Source organism: Corythoichthys intestinalis, chromosome 21 (genome assembly GCF_030265065.1).
Source record: "Corythoichthys intestinalis isolate RoL2023-P3 chromosome 21, ASM3026506v1, whole genome shotgun sequence".
NCBI classification, from domain to species: Eukaryota; Metazoa; Chordata; class Actinopteri; order Syngnathiformes; family Syngnathidae; genus Corythoichthys; species Corythoichthys intestinalis.
The window spans coordinates 26,449,769-26,471,006 of NC_080415.1; the positions used below are offsets into that span (position 1 = coordinate 26,449,769).

At 40.3% G+C, this 21,238-nt stretch overlaps 1 protein-coding gene across 5 annotated transcripts; it reads left to right on the top strand.

Annotated features, from left to right (window-relative positions):
• The first annotated feature begins 139 nt into the window (after positions 1–139).
• On the top strand, positions 140–20,233 carry LOC130909761 (myc-associated zinc finger protein-like). 5 transcript variants are annotated; one of them, XM_057826569.1, is made up of 9 exons: positions 140–272; positions 469–639; positions 1,489–1,613; positions 1,718–1,913; positions 5,176–5,282; positions 8,175–8,422; positions 9,885–9,948; positions 10,296–10,467; positions 13,698–20,233. In XM_057826569.1, exons 3-9 carry the CDS (start codon positions 1,572–1,574, stop codon positions 14,039–14,041), a joined length of 1,173 nt encoding a protein of 390 aa, XP_057682552.1. In that variant the 5' UTR covers positions 140–272; positions 469–639; positions 1,489–1,571; the 3' UTR covers positions 14,042–20,233. The 5 variants fall into 5 exon arrangements, with proteins under 5 accessions (XP_057682552.1, XP_057682556.1, XP_057682555.1 ...); XM_057826573.1 differs by having other exon boundaries at positions 1,489–1,604; XM_057826572.1 differs by having other exon boundaries at positions 1,563–1,613.
• Positions 20,234–21,238: the final 1,005 nt, after the last annotated feature.

The following is a 21,238-nucleotide window of genomic DNA, read 5'->3' on the forward strand; positions in this document are numbered from 1 at the left end:
TAGGAAGTGACCTGAAATCGACAGGACATGTCCCCCTATTGGATATAAACAAGACATGTCCCCCAAATGTCCTTAAATCAACAGGAAGTAACCTGATATCAACAGGACGTGTCTCCGAAATGCCCCTAAATCAACAGGAAGTGACCTGATATCAACAGGAAACGTCCCCGATATGTCCCCAAATAGATAGGAATTGACCTGATAGATATGTTTACCACAACAAAGCCCCATCGTAATTTCTCCAGAAATTGCCGTTTCTAGTTATATATTAGGTGAGATTTTAATTCATCTATTCATATCATGCTCGCGTGCCTAATATTTTGCTTATTATTTCCTATTTCGGTGTATTACTCCCTTCATGAATGTGAAAAGAAGCCTGAAAAATCAGAATTCGACCTAAATCCCCGTCTATTGTGTGCTTGGTTGCGGCGCAGCGTGCTATATCTGACTCTGACATCATTATTGCAGGCCGACGGGAAGAATCGCTGCGCACCGCCCTTTAAGACGGGTCCGAGGCTCGGTCCTTGATGAAAAAAACAGAAAGAAAAAAAAAGTGGCGGCGACGGGGCTGGTTCCGAGACGAGGGGGAACGCGTGCGAGTCCGAGCCACGGTGGCATCCAGCCGGAGAAAAGTAAACCGTGAGTGCATTTTGTGTTAGCCGACAGCCCGGGCAGACAAGGAAGGAAGGGTGGGGGAGGAGGACCGCGAGGACGGGGGAGGACCGACCGGACTCGGGGCCGCGGGAGACGGAAGTAAGCGAGGGGGTTGCTCCGAAGAGGAAGCCCTATCCCTTTAAAAAGCGAGTGGGACATAGCGCGGCGAGAAAAGGAGAGGAGGGGGAGAAGAACGAGGAATTAAAAAAGAAAGGAAGAAAGACACAGGGAGGGCGGAGGGAGAGCAGGCGATAAAAAAAGAAAGATGACATCCTCGCGGCTCAGCGGCCGAGGTGGGGCGACGGGCCGCGGCCCGGCGAGAGCGCCGCTCGCCCGGGCGCACGCTTGACTCGACAGCGAGGCTTCGCCAAACAACCGAGCGGCCTAAACGGAGGAGCTCGCAAAACAAGAGATTGACTCATTAAAACAAAGCATGACTTGACGGGTTGACAGATACGTGTCTTATAACCCATATTTGCAATCCCGTGGAACAAAAAAAATATTTCACGAAGAGTGGTTTGTGTGTGTGTGTGATAGTGTTGTGAAATTCCGACGTCAGCTTTCGGAGGCGGCCGAATTGGGTCGTTTTAGCGGCGGCCTAAATGCATTCAAGTAAAATATCCAAATAGGGAAGGCGAAAGGAACCTTAGTGCTACCCGTCCGATGTTCGTTCTCTGCTGCACCCATTTGGTTTAACGGCGTCATGCCAACTCCGTGACATCAGCGGCTTGGCACGGCACTTTTAAATTCACATTTTTAAAATCCCACCGTTTTAGGTTAGGTTTCCAACGTTAATTTTCCCAACTCATTTCTTTACTTTTGTTATTTTTGGAGGGCCCACCCAAATCATGCGTAGGTCGCCCTCCTCGATTTCAACCAGGAGCTGATTTTTTTAATCTCCATCTCAGTGGCACAAAATGGATGCTGCGTGGAGCAATTTCCTCTTCCAGGTAGGCTTGGTGAGACTCTTTTTATTTTCTTATTCTGAATGAGACTAGCTCACACTTGGGCAGTGGCTATGCTGGAAGTGTGCACTTTTGGTGATGATGGCTTGTGTCTCCAGAATGCTCCCACCCAAAACCAAGTGGAGGGGAGCCTCCAATCGGAGCTCATGGCGGTCCACACGAGCTCTCCCCAAACCCCACCCACCGAGCACGTAGCTCAGCCTCCCTCCACCGTGGACACCACCGCTCTCAAAGAGGAGCCCATGCCCATTGAGGTCCAATGCGTTGAGCCGCACCCAGCTACCACTTCATTAGGTACGCTGACATAACGCATCATAGTCATAGAAACCGTCAGTACCAAGTAGGGGTTGAAAGACGAGTCACCTGGAAGGTGAAAGGTTGATGTCGACTACTCTTTACTATCCTGGCAAAAAAAAAAAATGTTACAATATCAATCTGGGAAAGGGCCAATCAAGACCTGTTTCACGGGAGGAACCATAAAAGGTACCAACCATAGAAAGACGTGTAGTTCTTAGAAGATAAATTTTAGTACAATTTCTAATAATTTGATATTAAAAATGTTTTCGTTTTAATACAATTTATAGAATTAGTTTAACTAGTACGTCGCCATTGCTGTTGACGTCACAGGGCGAGGACGTCACATGACCACGCTGCTGGACTTCTACAGTGACCCTCTTTAACTACATAAACTGTTGTCTGTTCTGCCCTTCCAATTTGAACCTGAACGGAATAATAATGAGTAGGACAGCACCGTCGATATTTCTCAAAACGAGCAGCAAAAGCAATTAAATCAAATAGGGCTGCAGCTATCGATTATTTTAGTTGTCGATTAATCGATGAACTAGTTAATTCGAATAATTGAGTTATCGGAAAAGGAACGTAGGAAATTAAAATACCTGAGCTGAGCCTCAAACGGTATAAAAAAAAAACAAAAACAATGAGGATCTAAGTACAGCAAAATAACAATTGGCTAACTTACATAGCAAAAGTCCGTTAACTTAAATGCTATGAAATGCTAAAGATTTTTTTCACAATGCTCATAAAAAAATGATTCAAACACATATTCCCACGTAAAACAGCTAAATATACCAATGAACTAAATTACGAATTACGGACTGTAACTTCGCCTGCTAATTCCCATTAGCGGTCCTGGGGCTTCCTGTCTATCCGTCCTGGGAGTGGATCTCTCCTGACTGTGGTACTCCCCAAGGTTTCTCGTTTTCTCCCGAAGACTCTGGAGTTTTTCCTTGCCGACATAGAGGGTCTAAGGATGGGGGACACCCAGGACTTGAATTTATTTATTCATCTTTGTTGCTTCGTTTGCTGTTTCTGATTGTGTATCATATTGCCTCTGCAAAGCCCTTTGAGACAACATTTTTGTGATCTAGGGCTATACAAATAAAATTGAATTGAATTGAATTGAATGCATTAAAAAAAAAAACATTAGCTCAAACAAAAACTTTGCTTATGTTGGTCCTAATAGGGAGCAGCTGGATTCAGCCAAGTGAAATTTGTTATGTCATATTTTATGTCACCACCAGAGGCCAGTGTATCCAGCCAAATCAATAAAACAATGCAAAGACTTTCAAAACAAACCATTACAACGCCACTTTAATTAAACGAATACTCGAAGCAGGAAAATTCAATTTGAATCTTTTTTTCGAATTGAATTACTCGAGTTAATCAATTAATCGTTGCAGCACTACAATGAAAGTCTCCAGCAGGATTAGAACCCGTGCGACAGGCGAGCACTTAGATTACAGGAGTGACATGATTTTCCTTCTAAAGCAATCGCAACCCACATGCGCTGTCTGTCTGTGCGGTAAATTAAAAACATGGCTCACTTCAGACAGTAAGCAGACAACAAGAACATAGGGATTGCGTAAAAGGGTTTATTGAACACACAAAAAAAACACGTGATCGCAAAAAGGGTCTGACAGTTGGTTGGGATCAATTAAAAAAAAAAAAAAAACTGATGGAAAACCGCGGTGAGAGGCAGACAAGCATAAAGACAAGATAATGATGCCACTAACATTGAAGGGATATACAAACTGTCATATGGCAGCAAGTCATTACAAGCCGCCGAGGATCGGTTTAAAGACAGGAATTGGAATTGGAGGAATTGGATGTAGGTACAACGTTGGGAACTCATCCCACATCTCTGTAATAAAACAATCTGACCAGCAGCAGAATGCGACAAAATCATGCCAGTCATCATACTAGCTTCGCTTGCTAGCTAGTAGGGGTGTGACAAAATATCGAAATTGGGATATATCGTGATACTTTGTATCCCAAAAGGTTATCGATATGCTCCTGCCAAGAATTGAGATATTGTCTTAAAAAGGTGTCAATGTTAAAAAAAAAAAAAAAAAAAAAAAAAATGAACCAACAAGTAGCTACCAAAATCTTTCACCATTATAGTGTCTCGGTTAACTCTAAGGCTGCATTGACGGTGCTTGACGCTCAATCAATTTAGACTGGGAACGTTCGTTCATTCGAAACCAGGGCATTCACAGTCATTCCGTCCAATTTTCAGGGCATTTCCAGGCCACTTGCTGATCATTTTAGGGCATTTACAGGTGATTTTCTGTTGAGTTTGAGTCACTGCCTACTCATTTGGGTAATTCCCAGGTCATTTCTTGTTCTGTAACTCAAAATAAACATGAAGGGATCCATACAATACCGCAAAATCAACAGGAAGTAACCGAAAATCAACAGGTAAATGACCTTAAATGGCTCAAAATTACCTCATTGCCTGGCATTGGCTGCTACTACCGGCCATAGACGTGGCAGCGAATGAACGCTGCCACCCTCCCAGTTCAAATGGATTGGACGTCTACTATTGATAAACTCATTCCAATTCACAGCAGAAGCTTGTTTTTCTGTTTATTTGTTTTTTGTAGAATATCCTAGAATGATTTATTTCCTGACCAATGTATCGATCATCGTTTTATTGCCATATCATCAGATCATAATTATCGTGAGCTTTGTATCGCAAATCGTATCGTATCGTTAGGTACCAAGAGGTTACCACTCCTACTAGCTAGCACAGCTTTTCTCCCAGTCCAGGCCAACCGCGTCATCACTCCCTACCGTGCATTGCGCAAGTAAAACATGTCGCCTTCCCTAGATTTTTAAATCAATGGCAGTTTTTATATGTGTTTCTAATAACATATTTTCGTAAAAGAGAACAATTGTGGCTTGTTAGAGCCTACAAGTTGAGGTGCGAGGATCCATTTAAATAGCAAAAGAGGAAGTAGTGTAAACAGTAAATTACTTTTGTTCAAAGTTGTTGGTTTTCGGCATTGGATCAGGACTCTATCGGCAGATTCATATCCGGTGATTCTGACTCGGGTGCAAAAATATGTGATTTGGACATCCTTAGTTACTATCAATGGTGGCTAAAGTATTATTGTGTCCATTGCTAACATGTACCGCACTGTAAAAGTTGAAAAGATCATGGTCCTTGAAAGATGAATCGTATTTTTTTTACTGTAAAAGTTGAAAAGATCATGGTCCTTGAAAGACGAATCGTATTTTTTTGTTTGTTTCGCAGTGAAGCCGATGTCCCGACCAGCCCGCGTGCCGCATATCTGCGCCATTTGCAACAAGCAGTTCAAGAACAACTACAACCTACGCCGGCACCAGTCGGTCCACACAGGGGTACGCATGAAGGACAGGGCCAGAGAGCAGGCGGAGGGGGCGCAGGAGGGCGCCGCCGGCCAGCTGCTGGCGGCGGTTGTCCCCTCGGTGATGGCGGCGGCAGGGGCTGGAGGGAAGGCGGAGAGGACCCCCGGCGTGCCCCTCACCCTGCTGCACCTCTCCGCTCTTCCCTTTCTCGTCCCGCCCGCCCCGCCACCGCCGTCGGTCAGTCAGGACGCACCCCAATTAGTGGCTAGTGTTAACCCCCCCCTTGCTCCGCCTCCTGCTGCTGTCGTCATGGCCACAGGGGCGACAGTACAGGTGGGTCAGGGCTTTGTGCAAGATGGCTGTCGTCAACCCCCGACCTTCCAGCATGTTGTTTCTTTGAAGGAACGCCCGTCCCCGACCCAGCGAGGAAAAGTCTACACACCCCTGTTCGAATGCTAGGATTTTAGCGGGTTAACACGTTCGATGCCGTTGACGGCCATAGATGTCCAATCCAATTGAAATTTGACATCTATTTCCGTTAGGGGTTGCCACCAAGGATTATTTTCATTCTTCAACGATTATTATTGAGACCGATCAGCTCATATAAAAATCAACGTACTTCTCGGCTTTACATTTTTTGCTCAGGAACGTTGGACAATGATTATGTAACTGTCTTTTTTTTTTTTTTTTTTTAATGTTTTTTTTCCCCCATGTAAAAATTATTTTTAAAAATAACTTGAAAATTTTTTGGAGAAAAAAAAAAGTTTAGATTTTTTTTCCTTTTTAAAATAATATGCATCTAATCCATTAAAAAGTTATTTTTTTCCTCAAATTAATTTTTTTTTAAAATGTAAAAATAAAGAAAATATTTTTTAGGTTTAAATATTTTGTAATAAATAATAAACAAAATTTAGTTCCCCATATTAATTTAAAAACTTTTTCAAATATTTTTAAAGAAATTATAAAGAATTTTTTTTTAAAAATGTTTTTTTTTTTTTTTTAAACAAATTCATAAACTAAGGCACTAGGCAGCCAAATTCAAAGCGTCACCATATTTCTAAAATTTAATCAGCTCTTCCATTTCGTATTACAAAAACCATTTTTTGAAATACCTTGAGCACAAACACCAAAAACCTTCTGCTGTGATCTTAAATGATTTTGACAGCGAACCGCTGCCAGGCTCCCATTTCAAATGGATTGGACATCTATCGCTATCAATGGCAGCCAATGTTTTAAAAAATTAACCATTTTTTATGTACCATAGAAACCTGACATTCGAACAGGTGTGTTTAAACCTTTTTTTTTCTTTTTTAAATACATCTGTGAAGGAATGAGGACCCCTTCCCAATTCCATTCCCTTAGTTGCGTATAAAAAACGTCCCAGAAGCCACGACCTCGCTCCCCTGCATGTTCTCTGCAAACAAAAAGAAGTCGTCTAACTTTAAGAGCAAATATTGCATCGCCAGGGATTACGTAAATAATACTTTTAGCACACAAATGAATGTGTAATCTCAGACATAACTCAAACGAGGCAACTTCTTTGGTTGTTAACCTTTTGATGCCTGAATTTACATTAAACAAATATACATAAATCATTGAAAGAATATTTAAAATGGTATTTATACAAAAATACTAAGTATTGAAAAAAATTCAGCTATAAATGTGAAAATCGTATCATAAAATTAAAAAAATGAGAAATAAAAGTAAGTATTTAATATGACTAAATATTCCAAAATATTTTTGGGGAAAGTTGCCAAAATAAAAAAGAATAATTAAAATTCTATAATCTATTTTCATTTTTATAAAAAATTAAATTCAGGATTTTCAATTAAGTTTTATGTGTATATATGAATACTGTATATTTACTTAAATGCTGCAACGATTAATCGATTAACTCGAGTAATTCAATTAGAAATTTTTTTAAGTTTTGCTGCTTCGAGTATTCGTTTAATTAAAGTAACATTGCAATGGTTTGTTTTGAGAGTGTTTGCATTTAGTTTTATTGATTTGGGTAGATACACTGCCCTCTAGTGACAACAGTGAATATGACAATTCATTTCACATGGCTGAATCCAACTGCTCCCTGTTAAGACCAACATAAGCTAAGTTTTTATTTGAGGTAATGTTTTTAATGCATTCGTAACTTAGTTTTTAGGTATATTCAGCCGTATTTTGTGGGAATATGTGTTTTAACCATTTGTTAAGAGCACTGCAAAAAAAAAAAAAATTTAATAGCCTTTTATAGCATTTAAGATAGCTGACTTTTGTTATGTATGTTTGGCAATTTTTCTTTTGTTGTACTTAGATCCTCATGTATGTATTTTTTTTTAATACCGTTTGAGGCTCAGCTCAGGTATTTTAATTTTTTTATATTCCTTAACCGATTACTCGATTGTTCGAACTAATTAGTCTATGGATTAATCGACTACTAGAAAAAAAATTGATAGCTGCAGCCCTAATATACTGTGTGTGTGTGTATATGCTGTTTTTATGTACTTATGTATTCCCAATACCTTTTTGATGTGAGGTATGTTATCTCTGGCTGCCATTGACAGCAACAGGAGTCTAATACATTCCACTGGGAGGTTCTCCCAGGTAAAGTGTAATGGCCGACTAATGCCATCATTGGGTGTTTATATTTACATTTATTACAATTTCCTTCTTTTACTAACTGCTACAAGCACATAGTCTGTGACCTGGGCTGGCAGTGAATGAGTAAAGTGTATATTCAGGCATGAATGGGTTAAAGAGGCTTCACCTAAATTCCAAAAAACACATTCAACAACCCACCAAAAAGTCACAATACCTCCATGTTCAACTTTTACAAATGGTTTATCCCCACTAACAGGGTGTTTTTTTGCATGCGTGTTAACATCCCGACTCGTTTCCTTCCTTTAATCTCTCTTTCCCGCTTCTGCTTCTCAGCGGCCGGCCAATCAGAACCCCACGCCAGTGAGGAAGAACCACGCGTGTGAGACGTGCGGGAAAGCCTTCCGCGATGTTTACCACCTTAACCGCCACCGCCTGTCCCACTCGGACGAGAAGCCCTTTTCCTGTCCGATCTGCCAGCAGCGATTCAAGAGGAAGGACCGCATGAGTCACCATGTGAGATCCCACCAGGGTGGCGTGGAGAAACCTTACATCTGCCCTCACTGCAGCAAGGCTTTCTCAAGGTCAGATTATTGTCTAAAATCTCATTTAGTTGTGACGGGGCTCCTGGGGTGGGGCCTCCTCTTCGTCTTGGCTTTTGTTTTTTTTCGGCGTGGGGGTGGTGGTGCGTCCCCTCATCCCTTCCCTGAAGGCCGGTTAATGAGGTCGTGGATGGTCCGGGGGACCACCCTGTGTCCCAGGGGTTGACGGTGGCCGCTTTGCCGGAGCTGCGGGGTCAGAGGTGGGCCGTGCTCGTTCCCGGCCCTCGATGCCTGGGGCTTTGCCGGGGCCCTGGGGCAGCCCCCGCACAGCCTTTCCACTTTTCTGCAGGACTATCACACATCTGAGTGTGTTCACGCATGACTGGGGGCAATTAGACACACTCACATGGAGAGATTGTCGGTGCCAGGATTCGCGATCAGGTCGCATAGAATTGGATGTCAAAGTATCCACTCTTACATGTGATTTTCATAATACTGGGTTCCCCACTTCTAATTGCTGAATTGTGTACGCCTCACCTCACCTAATCACGTCTCCTTTTGACTCGCCTCCCCCTCCTCTTTCTCCTCAGTTATCAGGCCCCCCACATGTTGTCCACGGATAAACATAATTAGCTAAAGATAGCTCCACTAGTGTCAGAGGGTTAGGCCTTAGCATAGGAGTGTAACAATGCATTTATTGTTGTTGTTTGTTCCTCTTGTCTCTTCCTTCCTTTCTGTCCCCCAATAACTCCTTCCTGCTCACTGCTTTCTTCTAATAAACAAACATAACGAACAATCACAATTAGTATATCAAACTCTCATGTGATACATTAAAATTGTTCAGACCATAAGGCAGGGGTGGGCAAACCGGTCCTCGAGGGCCGCAGTGGGTCCTGGTCTTTGTTCCAACTTACCCAGCACAGATAGTTTAACCAATGCGGTTTCAGCAGAAATGAGAAGCACCTGACTGCAATCGACTGATTGCACTTGTAAAACAGCAGATTGGTGAAAAGGTGTCCTCTTAATGGGTTGCAACAAAAACCCGCACCCACTGCGGCCCTTTGTGGAATTAATTGCCCACCCCTGCCATAAGGACACTCAGATTCCAATTCTCCATGTCTATGCAGTTGAACAGGGTTCGTTAAAAAAAAAAAAAAAAAAAAAACCCTTGGCCCAAAAACCGGAGAAAATTAGCTTTTTTGGTAAACCGAAACAAATCAAGCTAAACAGTGACTTTGGTGCTAATATTTTAAATCTTTTCTGACCTTGAAAAATGTGTTTTATTCTGTAGAGCAGCTAAAAAAAATTGTGAATGACTTTTTGTTTGCAAAAGCAGTTAGCATTTACTGACATAATCATGCAACGAGCGACATACTGTACGTCAGTCGTGTTGCCCGAAAATCTTATCATTTCGTGACTTCAATTAGTGACATTTACCATTAATATTTCATTGAAAAAATGCTTACGGTTTCTGACATACAGTACTTGATCTATTCCCTCTCAGGCCTGACCATCTCAACAGTCACGTGCGACAGGTGCACTCCTCCGAGCGGCCGTTCAAATGTCCGGTACGTCCGTGTTGACTGGAATGTTGGCTGTCATTGACGGCGATTTGAACTGGGAGAGCTAGCTAACACCGCACCATTGTCCATGACAACTATTACTCATTTGGCTACTTCAATCGCTGCCAGCCTTTCAGAGTCCCAATGGATCGGACGTCTATCACCGTCAATAGCAGCCAATGACTTCAGAGTTTAAGTAAAAGTTGTGTTTAAAGCATGTTGTATTTGTAAATGATTATAAGTAGTGTTAAAAAGTAGTCACCATTTTATTTTAGAGGTCAAAATGGATTGGATGCCCATTTTTGTCGGTGACAACTATGACTAATTTGGATAAATTCTGTTGTTTGTTGCAGACGTGCGAGTCCAGTTTTGCCACGAAGGACCGCTTGCGCGCACATATGATCCGCCATGAAGAAAAGGTCCCGTGCCACATCTGCGGAAAACTCCTGTCGGCCGCTTACATCACAGATCACATGAGGGTGCACAACCAATCGCAGCACCATGTGTGTCACCTGTGCAACCGCAGTAAGTCCTTGTGGAATGAACAAATCAGACAATATTTACATCCCCTTGCCCCTTTTTTGGGAAGGTTTTATATATTTTGATAGTTTTTAAAATATATATATACCGTAATTTTTCGGACTATAATGCGCACCTAACTACAAGCCGCCACCCACCAAATTTGACATGAAAATGGCATTTTTTTAAATAGATAAGCCGCAAATGTCCTCACTGTATAATGGGGTATTAACACCAAAATACATTTTTATTATTAGTAAAACTTTATTTGACAGTGGCTTCATAAGACTGTCTGAGACCAAATGAACCACCATTTAGCAAAGCTTCATTGCTTCAAGAAGCTTCATTTTGCCATCACTGCTCCCTTGGGGGAGACAGTCAACCTCTACTGCCACCTGCTGTCAATACTGTTGTCATCCAACATGCCCCCTAGCATGCATTGCAGCGCTACAGATTTAAATAACAATCAGAATTCATGTTCTATGGTAATTATTTCTTCAGTTACTGTTACAGTTGTTCATTAATTAGTAGCTATGGTATTTGGTAACACTTTATTTGACAGTAGCGCCATAAAACTCTCATAAGACCATCATAATTATGACATAACACTGCCATGAGCATTAATAAATGCTTATGATAGATGTCATTTTGTGTCATCCGGCAAATTATCTCACTTTTGAATGGATGTAAAAGATTCGAGCTGGACATAAATGGAGTTGGTGACATAATTTGCCAGATGATACTTAATGACGTGTGTCATAAGCATTCATTAATGCCCATGATAGTGTCATGTCATAATTATTATCTTATGGCAGTTGCATGACACCGCCGTCAAATAAAGTGTTTCCTATTAACCCAAATAAATCAACAAATAATCCGCACTGGACTATCAACTACAGGATTCAAAATGAGGGGAAAAAGTAGCAGTTTATAGTCTGGAAATTATGGTATGAATAAAATTTAAATGATCTAAAGATTTTCTATTTCTAATAACACAATGTGAAAATGTAAAAAAAAAATGACTTTTTTTCTTTATTTGTGATTTATTGAAAATAATTTTTAAAAAAGTAAAAATTAACAGTAAATCATTATTGAAAAAATGTAAAAATACATTATTATTAGTGATGCACGATAATACATTTTTCAACCGATATCGATAACCGATAATTTCCTGCCCCTTCCACCCGATAACCGATAATGTCACGCCGATAATTCTATTCAAATATGTATGTAAAATTTTAAAGTATACAAAGATCAAATGTTACTGTGCAAAAATGTAATTTAGTACTATTTTTTTCCACATCAAATGTGAACAAGTAGTAAATTCCAACATCTAAACAATGGCAATGACATTGTGTAATGGTAAGATTTTGGCAACAATTACTTTGGGAGTAAACACCCAAGTTGCACAAAAATGCCTTAAAACTAAGCCATCCCTAACATATAGACCCTACCCACGTGACGTCACAACTCCTTCCTCCTGACTGGTACCGCCCACTTGTCCGTCAAAACATAGTGTTAACCTGTTACGGCTACGTACATTCCTCCTATTTACGGCGTGTTTTTCTGCTCCTTAACATTAATAATCAAAATGGTGAAGGCGTGTGCGGCTGTTGGTTGCACTAACAGAGAAGATGGAAGGAGAGACTTGAAGTTTTACCGTATTCCGAGGGATCCAAAGAGGAGAGCGAAATGGACGGCTGCAATTCGACGTGAAAACTGGGCACCAAAAAATCACCACAGACTATGTAGTAGTCATTTTATATCCGGTAAGATGCATTTAAGATATACTTAGAGGGTTTTGGGCTGACAAATAACCACAATTAAGATCATTGCTAGGCTAATCGCCGACAACATACACGTATGTATGTAGTGAGAGTGCTATCGCTACACCATATAAACATTAAAAGCCTTAACTCCATTGACAAACGACATGAAATACATTAGACTTGACAGTGGATGTTAGCAATAACAAAAGATTTTGAATTGAAAATTTCGTAACTCACCTTTCCAAGCACAAGATAGATTCCTGCCGAATTTTCGTGGACGAGGACCTGTTTCACCCAACCAGCAACGAAGTATTTATAAGCCTCCAAGCTCTTGAAGTTTTTCAAATTTTCGTGAGAATAGGCTGATTTTGTGTGGACAAGATAATTGTAAATATCAGCATAGCAGATGTCAGGCAGACAGGGCGAAGTCAGTGGGTCGAAAAACATCGATTTGGGCATCAAATATGGATCTGGCGACTGTATAGAACGAAGCTTTTCCACATAACGCCTTTTATGCAACACATCCAGTGAGTTTACGGCATCCGAAAGCACCGGGTCTTCCATGAAATGCATTTTAAATTGCTCGATCAATTGAAACCAATGCTAATACAGAGACAAAATGACGGACAAGTGGGCGGAACCATACAGCGAGCACGTGGTTTTGTGACGTCGGTGGGTAGGGTCTATATCACATTACTACACTGCAAAAACATCTACTTAAAACTAGCAGAATTGGACAAAACTGTTGATTGCGCACATTTGGAGGCTAAATCAAGTATATAATTATTGGACTGCATTATTGGTTGAATTTGGTTTTATCTGGATTATCTGTGTGACGTCATAATTGCCATTATCGGCCGATAATTATCGGTAACCGATATTATCGTGCATCTCTAATTAATATACATATAGATGAAGAAATATACATATATTTGTACTCGATGGAAGCAGATGATTATGTGATGAAGCTTTTTTTTTGTTTTGTTTTTATTACAGACAACTCTTAAAAACTTTTTCATGTAAAATATATTTTTTAGATGGACAAAAGTCAATAATATTTATTTATTTTTGGTTTCGTTTTTGTGCTAATTTTTTTTTACTCATTTTGCTGCCTCAACCGCTGCCAGACCCAGACCCTTTAATGGATAGGACATCTGTCAATGGCAGCCAATGGAAAATGAAATAAGAAATTAAGAGTAGAAGGCTGTTAATGTGTTTCCTTATGAGTCGTTTAAGCGATAATATGCCAACGTTACTTTGCGCTCAATTTAACAACTTTTACGTCAATGGCAGTCACTGAGGTTAAAAAACACTTAAAAAAAATATTATAGGCTCAAAAAAAAAGGGAATTCAAACAACTTTTAGGCCTGAATGTCTCCAAAAAATTTCATCCACTTTCAAAATAGTGTTCAGCTAATAGAATTTGTTAATCAATTAGTGTTCATCTTGAACTGTTTCCCTTATCAGGTTTCACTACTTTGACGTACCTGCGCGTCCATGCCCAAAAGCACCACGGCCAGGAATGGAAGGACAGCCCGGGCGGCTTTGGTGGCACGGCGTCCGGCGGCGTCCTGGTCTGCCATCTTTGCGGCGTCCACTGCAAGACGCCCACCCAGCTCCAAGGCCACATGGGTACCCACGCCAACAGTCAGGGCGCCCAGAGCCCCGCCTCTTCCGACGCAGTCGCCGGCAGCTCCGTCTCGCTCGCCAACATGGTGACCGCGCCCACTGTCTACGTGGCCGGCGGCGCCGTGGTTGACCTGCTGGTCACGGACTGCTCCAGCATCGCCGCACCGCAGTCGCAGAGTTAGCGCTAGACAGCAATAATGGCAGTCCTAGCAAAAAAAAAAGTAAGAGGAGGGCACAGTAAGCAAAGTGGTGCGAGGAAGCCAATCCGTAGAAATGCATTTCAAAATTCAACATTTCAGCATAATTTTATCTTTTTAACTCAGGACGGCAATAGACGTCCAATCAATTTGAACCGGGAGTCCACACTGAAAAATATAACTTTGTAGCGCTACTTATAGTCGTGAACAAAAAAACACGAGTTTAAACACTACTTAACTGTTACTCAACCGTTAACGCATTGGCTGCCAATGACTGTGACATAAGTCCAATTCATTCCTGATATTTCCGTCATGGACCCTGGTCTTTTACTTCTACAGTGCAGTCCAGGTTAGTGATGGACACCGTAATACTTGCATTGTATCACAAAAGTGAGTACACCCCTCATTTTCTGCAGATATTTAAGTATGTCTTTTCATGGGACAACACTGACAAAATGGCACTTTGACACAATGAAAAGTAGTCTGTGTGCAGCTTTTATAATAGTTAATTTATTTTCCCCTCAAAATATAGCCATTAATATCTAAACCCCTGGCAACAAATGTGAGTACACCCCTATGAAAAAACGCACTTTCCTAAATGTCCAAGTTGAGTACTGCTTGTCATTTTCCCTCCAAAAAGTCATGTGACTCGTTACAGGAGTGCTGTCAGCATTGCTGCAGAGATTTAAGAGGTGGGGGGGGGGGGGTCCATTCCCACCACCATGCTTAACTGTAGGCATGACACACTTATCTTTGTACTCCTTACCTGGTCGCCAACACACATGCTTGAGACCATCGGAACCAAACAAATTAATCTTCGTCTCATCAGACCATAGGACATGGTTCCAGTAAACCATGTCCTTTGTTGACATGTCTTCAGCAAACTGCGGGCTTTCTTGTGTACAGTCTTCAGAAGAGGCTTCCTCCTGGGGTGACAGCTTTGCACACCAATTTGATGTTGAGTACGGTGTATGGTCTGAGCACTAATTTGCCTGGCACCGCCAGACTATTCTCCCTGTAATTTTCAAACACTGTGAGAAATAGTCTGGGACCCAGCCCATTAACGGCCTCTCGAACAAGTACAAAATCAACCGTCCAATCAGATTCATTTGTTTGCGTGACGTGTTCTTAACGAGTAACGTCACTCTTGCGCGCCCAAAGTCGTCTCTACAACAACACAAATGGCGAACGGGAGAGCCGAGAATATGTTCCAATCCGCGGTAAAACCAGTTTTAAATTAGCAAAAACACATCGACACAAGTCATTGACAACAGTCAACATGGCTCGCGCTACCCATGTTGAATAAACGTCTCCATTCTCCGCTCACACTAATTACTTGTCGCTTTAACGTCACGTCTGCCCATCGCTGATTGGTCCACTCCGCTGTCTGTTTGCTGTGGCTTGCTCCGCCCTCCGAATTTGATCCGCCGGACGGTCGCCAGAATCAATCGCTGGAACAGCGGTGAGTCTGGTATACCAGGCAAAGCACTAATAGGCTGACCCCCACCACCTCTTCAATCTCTGCAGCAATGGTGACGGCCCTCCTGTAAGAGTCACATGACATTTTGGAAGGAAAATGACGAGGAGTACTCAAATTGGACATTTAGGGATGTACGTAGTTCCCATGCGGTGTACTCACTTTTTGTTGCCAGGGGTTTGGATATTAATGGCTATATTTTGAGTTATTTTGAGGGGGGAAAATAAATTTATAAGCTGCACACCAACTACTTTTCATTATGTCAGTGTTGTCCCATGAAAAGATATACTTAAATATCTGCAGAAATGCGAGGTGTGTACTCACTTTTGTGATACACTGTAAACTGGCATAAACGGCGACAGACGTCCAAGTCGTTTGAACTGGGATTCTCCCCGGTAAAATAAAATGTTTTATACTTTGTAGCGCCACTTATAGTTATGTGCAGAAACCACAAGTTAAGGACAATTTATTGTTTGCTAAATCCTCATTATTAGCTGCCATTGTCAGACTTTGCAGTTCAAATGAATGGACTTTTATAACAGTCAATGATTGAGTTAAACGCTGAGCTGTGCATTTCAGTGTTTTTATACAATAATTTTCAATATTTAGCAAATAACATGACAAAAGCATCCAATTTTTAAAAATTGCAACTTAATGCCCAGAAATGCTGATTATTAACTCTTTCAGTGCCATTGACGGTGAGAGACGTCCAATTGTGTGGCTCTTCTTTCTGCGGTGAATTTAAAGGGGGGTTTCAGTAGTATACGTCCATCCCATTTAAACTGGCAGGTCTTGCAGCTTATGACCATTTGTTCATTCGCTGTCATTCCTCCCAGTTTAAATGGATTGGACGTCTAGCGCAGTCAATGGCAGCTAAACTATTACTGCGTCCACGTCTAACATGCATAACATGACTGTTACTACCAGTCAAAATGGATTGGATGACTACCACCGTCAATAGCAGCCAATGAGTCAATCGTATATTTTTAAACGGTCCTATTGTTAATACACGACTGATTTTGGCCTCCACTACTCATTCTGAATGCTGTGCAGCCAAAATGAGTGCTTCAAAAATGAAGACAGAATCTCGTGAGTCAATTTAATTTCATAAAGCAAATTCTTCGGGTTTTCAGTGGAATTCAGTGCTTTGCATAGCATGTAGGCCCCCACCGTACGTGGATATTCAAATCCAGCAAAAGTGTTCTCTTTGGGGCATCTTCTGTATTCAACTGGCCGCTCTCTCTCCAGCCGCTACCAATGCCTGCTCTGCTGAACTCACACCAGCGCTGATCTTACCTCTCTTTTTCTTCTTTGCAGCTCACTGACTTCTAAAAAGCTTTCTGGAGTTCAAAATGGGAAGGGACGTGACTTTTCTAGCATGTCAGCTTGTTTGCTTACAGATTGATTAGTAAACAAAAACAGTTACACTAAGATTAGGAAGAAGCGTTTTTGGCATCATAGGAGGTACTTCTCGGTTAAAGGTACAGAGAGCGCCAGAGAGTTTTAAGCACCATAAAGGGACAGGCAACACCTTTATCATGCGTGTCATTGAGGAAAGAATATTAGTTGATAAATTGAAAACGACAGAATTTCTGACTGGTAACAGCAGACAATGTGATTAATCAGATAATTAAAAAGTAGTATTTGGCACACTTTTATAAAAGATAGTGCTGACCAAAGACTACTCACGATTAATCGCGTTGTCATACACGATCCGATAATGAATGCAAAAGTAGTATTCGGCACGCTTTTGTACAAGACAGGGATGGGCAATCGTTCTACATTGTAATCATATGTGAATAATTGCGATTAATCATATTGTCATACACAATCCGATAATTCAAAAATGTAGTTTAGCACACTTTTATTATAAAAGGTAGTGCTGGGAAATGATTACATATTTTAAACGTGATTAATCGCAATGTCATACGAAATTGACACAGGTAGTCCCCTTGTTACGAACGAGTTCCGTTCCTACGCTGGTGGCGTGACCTGGATTTCTGCGTGAATCGGAATTAACCCTTTTAGTATGCCTAAATACCCCCTAAATATCAAAATAACTATCCAAAAACATGTATTATACGTCATTGTGCTGTCCTCGCCAAAACGTTAGAGCCAAATCCCAGCTAGACAGCGAGCTAAACTGTAATCGTTCCACTCGCTCTCTCTTTCGGCTGCGCTACTTTTTCGTGGGGGCAAATGCGCTTTTCTTTGTTTGCGCAAATACGTTCGTGTGTACAACCACTCTTACTCGCGGTAGTACTGCCTGCTCTACCCTTTCTATGCCAAAATAAAAACATTTCGCCAATTGGCAGAAAAGTGATACAGTGGTACCTCTACATACGATCGCTTCGACACACGAACTTTTCGACATCCGACGTAAAATTTGACTCGCCATTTGTTTCTACATCCGACGACATGCTCGAAATACGACGACAACGGCAGCACCGCAGACGAATGCACGGCGGATTTTCTTGTGTGACAAATCAACACAGGTTTCAGAAAAGGTTGGTACAGGTGGTGAAACAAGGAAAAAGTTGATGCTTACCTTCTAAATGAAGATGCAAATGACAGAAAAATATGAGCGTGGGGTGGGCATCCGTGAAATGGCTCAACAATACATCTCCACGGTCCTCCTACGACCATCGTTCGCCAGTCTTTATAAGTTAAGCTGACAATTCTTATTGTGGTAACATCTCCAAAGAAATCGCCAGCTTCGCCACGTTTTCATCATTTCTTTCACAACTTATTCAACACAAAATGCCTGCTGTCTGCCGCAATTGACGGTGTTCTAAAGAGAACATTCAAAGTGAAAGTGAAACTCAAGCTCACCGGTCCAGGCACGTCAGCCCCGCGGTGCGTTCAGGTACACAAAAAAACGTCCGCCTTATTAGAACCCGATTCGTTACACTATTACAGGAATTGTTATTATTCTTTTTATTATATTATTCCAATTTTGATTTATAATTTATTTGTTTTGCTACGTGTAATTGCCATTTGTAATAGCACCAGCAGTATTTTTTAAGGATTTAGTGCAGGTTTTTGGGCTGTGGAACGAATTAATGGAATTATAATGTATTCCTATGGGAAAATCCTGCTCGACATACGACCATTTCGACTTACAAACAAGGTCCTGGAACGGATTAACTTCGTATGTAGAGGTACCACTGTATTAATAAAATAAATTTTAAAAAAAAGATTTTACGCGACTTTAAAAAAAAAAACTAGAGAAAATGGCGGAGGAGACTCCGGTGTTCTAAAGTCGAAATCATTTAAGTCGAGCACGTTGTAACCCAGGGTCAAAAGTAGCATTTAGCGAACTTTTATTTTAAATGTGCTAACTTATTTAGGAAATATTCATTCGTATTAGCTCAATGAGTTAATGCACAGTTAAAATAAGTAACCGTAATTACCCCACCCCTTTCCATTATCAGGAGTCGAAGAAATGCTCCATTTGCATAGTTAAACACTTTAAGCTTGCGTCCGTCACATAATTATTTTTAGTTGGTGTTGTCAGTCCCTTTAACTTGTGGTTTAACTCATTAGCTGCCATTGACGGAGGTAAATCGATGGGAACTGAGAGGGCAGGCAACGAATGAGATGACTCATAGGTCACCTAATTGTGTTCAATTGACGGCGGTCGACGTCCAATCCATGCTAACTGGGAGTGAAAGTTTCAGAGGTGTGAGTTTCTTCATAAATCGTGAAAAATATAAAAACTCCCAATGCACCTAGGTGTCGTCAGTGCCATTGACGGTGACTCCCGGTCGAAATGGGTTGGATGGCACTCACCGTCAATGGCTGCTGATGAGTTAATGTTGATTTGGGAGGTTTTACAGTGGAATGGGTTTCTTACGCTAAAGTCTTCCTCTCTGAATCTGAAAAAAAGAGACTGAATCAACACTTGAGCTTTCGACACCGCAACTCTTGCACCTCAATGAAAAAAAAAAAAAACTACCTTTTGCATGAACGCAAGCTAACTCGGCTTCTCACCCCGAAATGAACTTTTGAGTGCTTTCACTAAGGTTGTAAACAATAATACCAACATGTTTTGTTTAAAAAAAAAAAAAAAAAAACTTTGTCCGCCATTTTATTTGATTGTAACATTATTGCCATAGTCTTTTTTTTTTTTTTTTTTTTTTTTTTTTAATTTTCTCTACCTGCCAGTCCAATGAGTAAACATTAGACATTAGATTTAGTGTGTATAGCACCTAACATATTAATCTTTTATTTGGATGGATCTCACTGGTTGCAACGTTTCAGATTTTGAGTGATTATGTTTGTAATGGTCACATTTCTTTTGTGTTGAAAATGTGTTCTTCCTTCCTTCGTGTTGAGAAAATGTCATTTACTTAACATTATTTGATTTTACTTCCATTTACACTAAGAAAAAAAATACCTCTAGAAATCTGTACGGCTCATCTAATGCCTTATCATAACCGACTGCATTTTCATTCTTTTATGATGATCAGATCTTAGTCATGGGATTCATTCAGAATATTAATGGGATGTATTTATATTTATATTTTTATATTTCTCAACAGTATGCATGTCTAAAAGGTTAGCGCAAAAAGAGAAGAAAACATACAAAAACCTTGATGCTTATTACAGTCATGAATATTAGGTTATTTTGTAGATGGAGTAGAGCTCATGTTATGATTTTGTAATTTGGACAATTTCAAGTAAAATCGGGAAACATACATGGTGTGGTGTATTTGTTTACGCATGGAAGAAAATTGGATGGGACAGGCGTTTGTAAGGCAGACAAAATTCAAGAAGTAAAAAAATATTAACTTTTTATTTATTTTTTAAAATATTTTAAAAACGTTTAAACTTTCCCTCTTGATTTTTTTAAAATTTCAAGATATAGCGTTTTTTTTTTTTTTTTTTTTTTTTTGCTTTAATTTGATAAAATGCAAAGTAAGATAATTAAAAATTAAATAGGACGTTTACCATATAAAAAAATATGTAAAGTTTTTACTAGCTAGACAAAATTCAACAAAAAGTAGTTAGTAAATATTCCTTTTTTTACATTTATTTTCATTAAAAAAAAGATGTTTAATGTTTTCCCCTTGCCTTTTAATTCAAGCTATAGCTGTTTTATATATTTTATAATATATTTTATATTATTGTTGTTGCTTTTTCTTTAAATTTGATAAAATCCAAAATAAAAGATTTATAACTAAATCAAAAATGTTTGTTATTAAAAGGCCTGAAAACCAGGATGTATTACAAATTGTTAATAAGTCGACTAATTGTGGCTGCACTAAATCACCCTCTTCTCTATTTTTAAAACCTTTTTTATATAAATAATCAAAAATCTATTAAAAGCCTAAAAAAGGTTTTGGACCACTTTTAGGTCAATGTCTTTAAACAATTATCAAAATAATGGTCAATTCATTTTATAAATAATTAGTTTTCGATTAATCATGGCAACCCGTGGCTAGATGGACCGCTTCTTGTTCCTTTACTGTATTGCATCTTTACAAACTGTAACTCCGTCTGCTAATTCCCATTGGCAGTCCTCATCCATTCTGTCCATCCGTCCTGGAAAGTGAATCTCTCCTGACTGTGGTACTCCCCAAGGTTTCTCATTTCTCCCAGAGAGTTTTGGAGATTTTCCTTGCCGACATGGAGGGCCGAAGGATGGGGGATGCCCAGGACTTGACCTTTATTTATTTCAGCTCTATTTCATCTGCTGTTTC